The 5,251-nt window shown below is 33.5% G+C and overlaps 1 protein-coding gene across 2 annotated transcripts in view; it reads left to right on the top strand.

Moving 5' to 3' along the window:
* nell2a (neural EGFL like 2a) overlaps positions 1-5,251 on the top strand; it is a 113,842-nt gene that overhangs the window by 10,393 nt on the left and 98,198 nt on the right. For both annotated transcript variants that reach the window (XM_016494760.1, XM_016494761.1), the window contains exon 3: positions 5,068-5,218. In XM_016494760.1, coding sequence (XP_016350246.1) covers positions 5,068-5,218 — 151 coding nt within the window. The remainder of the gene's footprint in view (positions 1-5,067; positions 5,219-5,251) is intronic.

Below are 5,251 nucleotides of genomic sequence, written 5' to 3'. Positions count from 1 at the left end.
TGCTATCAACTGGATAGGCTAACAAAAGCATTCAAATGCAATCAATGACACATACATCGTCATCGCATCTCATGCGCCGCTGATAAGGCTGCCTGATGGCTGACGCAGACCTTAAATTCGAATGCAACTGGATTTTTTTTTTTAATTCAACGAATATTCCAAATTCGAATTTTTTTGGACAGCCCTATGCAGCAGAATAATAGTGCAGTTGTACGGATTCTTAATGCATTCATTGCATGTGGTTTAATGGCACAGACATCTGAAGGAAACTCTAGCCGCACGTCTGCAATGCATTCAGTGAGGTTTTGGGTAACGTTTACATGCACTGAAAAAAACTTTGGTGTACAAACAATTTTTAATCAGAAATTGACAGTAAATTACTCAATAGCTCGGAGACTCTGATTACAAAGACAGAGCAAATTTTGAAGTAGAAAGACTGAAATGGTACTAAATGTACTACAGTAATCTTCCAAAAAATAAATTAATTAAAAAATTAAATTAAAGTGTATTTGCATAATGTGACGCTTTGACCACAGCCTATTCGACCTCCATAATAACATTTAAAAAGATATTAAACATAATAAGAAAAAAAATATGCTAAGATGATAACAGCATGAGAGCGAGTGAGTTAATTTTTGTGAAATCGTGGCCTGGCTTTGTTGTGGGGCGTCTGCTCGCTGCAGTGTCTCCTGGTCGATGGAGGATGAGCTGCATTGGGACTCATGGGGCATCTGTCTGCGGGGCGAGCCGGACGGAAGAGCTGTTTCCATGGAGACGCTTGGGTCAGACAGCCGAGGAGATCCCGACCATCAAAGCCCTTCCCACCGAGAGCCTTTCATCAGGCCTGAGAGGCTTTCTGGAGCGGGACGCACGGTCCTGCTGGGAATCAAAGGGCAACCGCCGCGACTCAAACACGCCACTTTCACTCACTCCGCTTCAAATCATCATCATCATCATCATCCTGCAGCTCCTCTGTTTGAAGATGTCTCAGGATGGACTTCAGAGCTTCATATAAGCATTATCTTCATCATTTATTCATTATCTTAATGTATCTGTAAAAAATTGTTTAAATCCAAACATTTTTTTTTACATGTGACTAGTTTTACAAATTAATCATTATCTTAACATATTTCTCCTAAAAAATCTAGCTAAATGGCAAATGCCAAATACCCCAAAAAAAAAAGCCTAAATGCATAAATGTAGTTTTAATTTTTTTATATATATATATCTTTAAATTTATTAACATTAATAATTTTATAATTTTTAAAAAACAATCTGGTTAAATGCATATATATATATATACAAATTAATTATTATCTTAACATATCGATCTTTTAAAACAAATTCTGGCTAAATGCTAAAAATATTTATTTTCTATTTAAAATATTTATTTTACACTCTCATTGGATAATTGTAAATAAAATTAAACTAAATAAACATGTGACTATTATTATTATTATTATTATTATTATGTTTATTTGTTCTTGATTTATTATTATTATTATTTTTTTACAAATTACAAATGAATCACTCTTAATGTATATATCTTTAATATATCTTTAAAAATCAGGCTAAATGGCATATATATATATATATATATATATATATATATATATATTTTATCCTGGCTAAATTTCAAATCTACATTTTTATTTATTTTTTGGTTGAATGCATAAATGTAAATAAAGTAAACGAAATAAACATATCTATTTTTGCAAAATTAAGGGTGGCAGTAAAAAAAAAAAACTTTTGTATGAATCACAACATAGATTTTCTAGAAATGAAATAATTTTAGATTATTTCCTTGTTTATTTGAATCTTATTGGATACAAATCGAAAGATAAGATAATTCATACGACTGAATGATGTATCTGACAAAAGTACAAAAACAGCTTCACATTAACAAACACTTGAGTCATAAAACGGACAAAATAACCATCATGACTTGACTTCTTAATTTATAACAAGCCATTCAAGGTCTAATTCATTTAAACATGCCAGTGCCTCTTCTTTTGTTCTCCACTAAAGAAAGAAAGTGAAGCGAGGTTGGAACGATGTGGGAGTGAGTCAGTGATTTTCATTTTTGGATGAACTGCTGCTTAAAAAACACTAGTAATTTGTTTATATCTGGCCACATTTCTGTTTAGAGTATGTTTCCAAATAGTTTCGCTGGAGGACACTCAACATTTCCTGTAAGTGAAGTTCATGTCCTGCACATGAACTCTCACAACAAATTCTGCCTTTGACAGGGTTTTGCATGAAAGAAAGTTCACAAATGTCATCTAATGAGATTAAAAGGAGACTTGCTGGAGTCTCAGGCTTCTCAGATGCTTCTCCTGAGAAAAAAGACTTCTGCAAGCTCACCTGTTTCTCCTCTAGAATGAGCTTCTAAAGATGATTTTACTCTGGAGTTTTCACTTTTCCAGTACAAATATCTAAACATTCTTCAATCAAGAAACATTTACTCGAGAACCAAAATGACTGAAGATATTAAGTCTTATTTTTTGAAAAAAAAAATCAAAATTGAGTGGCTTTTTGTTAAGAAAAATGTCTTCCATTGGGGTCAGAAAATAAACTTTTTTCCCCTTTGAATTATGTTTATTTTTCTGACCCCAAATGGCAGGTATTTTTTTCTTCTTATTTTCATCAAAAACTCACTTAATTTTGATTAATATTTCAGAAAATTATTTTTTTTGGATGGATGACGACTAGTGACTCATTTGGGTCTGTTTTTGTTTCTAATGAGGACTTTTATAAGAAACATCTGTTGATGCTTAAATGAAACGTAACTGAGATCTTCAGAGCTATGAAAGAGCAAAAACATTTTCCTTTCCCATGTGGCAAAATAGGAAAAAAAAAAAAAAAAAAGATTATATATATATAACTTTTTTTTCTAAAATTATAATTATATATTTATGCAAATATATGGTATGCAATCATGTAAATATATAATGTTAAAATATATTTATGTGTTAATTTGATTATTAATGAAACATGGTCTAAAATTATTGGGGAAATGTATGTAACTAAAATTATATATATATAATATCAATTATATGAATATAAATATATACATGTAAATATATATTTTTAAATATATACTGTATGTGTGTCTTTACATATGCATAATAAATAAACAGTACACACATATATTATGTACACAAAAACTTTTATTGTGGACGCGATTAATTGCAATTAATCGTTGCTCAGCACTAATTTTTACATAAATATAATTATGTAAATATTAAATATATAATGTAACTATATTTGCTTCCACTTTATTTTAAGTGTCATTGTTACAGTGTAATTATACATTTAAGTACTGAGTAATGTATAATTGTTATTATAATAGTAATTACATGTAACGTGTAACAAGGACACCTTAAAATAAAGTATTACCCTACTAATTGAAACATTGATGCATTAAAAGAGCTGAGGCTGCAGAAATTCCCCCGAAACTTCCTTTCATGAAGGACAGAATGCGAGAAGTGCAGTTCAGTTCTGAAGTGAAAACGAGACGGTGACTAATTAAATGGCAGACTGAAGCCGGATCTGTTAATTGGTCTTTCCTCAGTGCTGGAGGTTGATCGATTGGCTTTTTTGGAGGATGCCCGCGTGTCTTCATTACTGGCTGCTGCTGGAGTCCTGTAACTGTGCCACCGGCTTTGATGTGATCACTTCTGAGAGAGAGCTGATCATTTATTGATGCCTCCATTAGAAAGTGGCATGAGAGGAGGAGGAGGAAGAGCTGTTTGCTGGGAGGAATCAAGCGTAAGAAACCTCTCGTTTTCCGCGCTCAGATTCATTCATCGTGTCGTGTGTGTCAGTCTGGAGATTATTAATAACTGATGCTGTCATCAACATCCATATAATCCACTTTGACTCGACGCAGACATTCACATCTCGTAATATTACTCAAACCACTCTGCACCAGATAACGCCATCTCAAAGCGTTTTGCTGTTTACTGACAGGAATGAGCTGTTTATGTCGCCCTCAAGACTTTGTGGGGAAATTATGGAAATGATTTTGGGTTGACACATAAAAAAATACACAGATAAAACAATTTTAGGTTTCATTTTCTGCAAAGACAAATAGGATAGGATGCAACCGAATGATGCTCAGAAGATGCACATTAGCTGATTGACTGATGTAATGTGTGATATATGTAAAATTGGATAAATATGATCATATATATATATATGTATGTGAAGAGTTCATTTGCAAAAACAGATAACTCTTTTCAAAAATCATGTTTTTTCATTGTGCATTCCAATTAATCTCAATCAAACTGGGGGGGTGGGAGTTGGGCTGTTTTGATTAAGTAAAAATAACTAAAAAAAAAAAATAAAATACAGCTAGCTAACACAGTAAAACAATAAAAACATGATAACATAATAAAAAAACATGATTTTTGAAAATGAAAAAAAAAAACCCCAGAGTTAAATAAACTCTTCATATATATATATATAATATATATATAACATTGAATATTTTATGTAAATATATAATCATATAAATGTCTAATATTTATTTATGTATTTGACATTTATTTATTTGAATATTTTATTGTGTTTCATATTTAATACATCCTTTCCCATTTTCCCATTCTTGTGCATGATGTAGTTCATTTGCATTCAACTCATAAATACAATCATTTCTACAGGACTTGAAGGAAGCATTTCCACACTTTACTGCTTTGATATAATTGTGCATCTCTAAGAGTTTCAGTTGTTTTCCCTGAATCCCTGTTGAGAACACCTGCCTGAGCTGGTCTGAGCTGGTTTAAACCGGTCTTAGCCAGCTGGAAAGAGCCCAAAACCCCTGTAAAACCAGACCAGCTAACATCTGCAGTGTCCAGCCGTCTCGCTGCTCATGCACTCAAACATGAACGTTGTGTTTTCCCCCCAGGCTTTCATATATGTTAATGGATTGATTTGTTTGGTCATAACTGATGGTGAACATGCTGCGGTTCATCTCTACCTTCACTAGAAGACACGAGCGGAGCATACTCGTCCTGTGATCGTCTCTGTGTCCGTGTGAAATGTTAATGGATTGCCTCTCCGCAGGCTCGTCCCGGAGCGTGAGGGTCCCAGACGACGCAGCGGGCCGCATGCTGCAGAAACTCAGAGGAAAGAGCGAGTTCACCATCGCATTGACCCTCAAACAGGAGAAACTCAACTCTGGGGTCATACTGTCCATTCATCACGGAGAACAGAGGTGACACACACACACACACACACACACACACAC

The sequence above is a fragment of the Sinocyclocheilus anshuiensis genome, unplaced genomic scaffold, assembly GCF_001515605.1.
Source record: "Sinocyclocheilus anshuiensis isolate Anshui unplaced genomic scaffold, SAMN03320099.WGS_v1.1 scaffold923, whole genome shotgun sequence".
Classification (NCBI taxonomy): Eukaryota; Metazoa; Chordata; class Actinopteri; order Cypriniformes; family Cyprinidae; genus Sinocyclocheilus; species Sinocyclocheilus anshuiensis.
The sequence above is the reverse complement of the archived record's forward strand: the minus strand, read 5'-3'. Positions and strand labels throughout refer to the sequence as shown.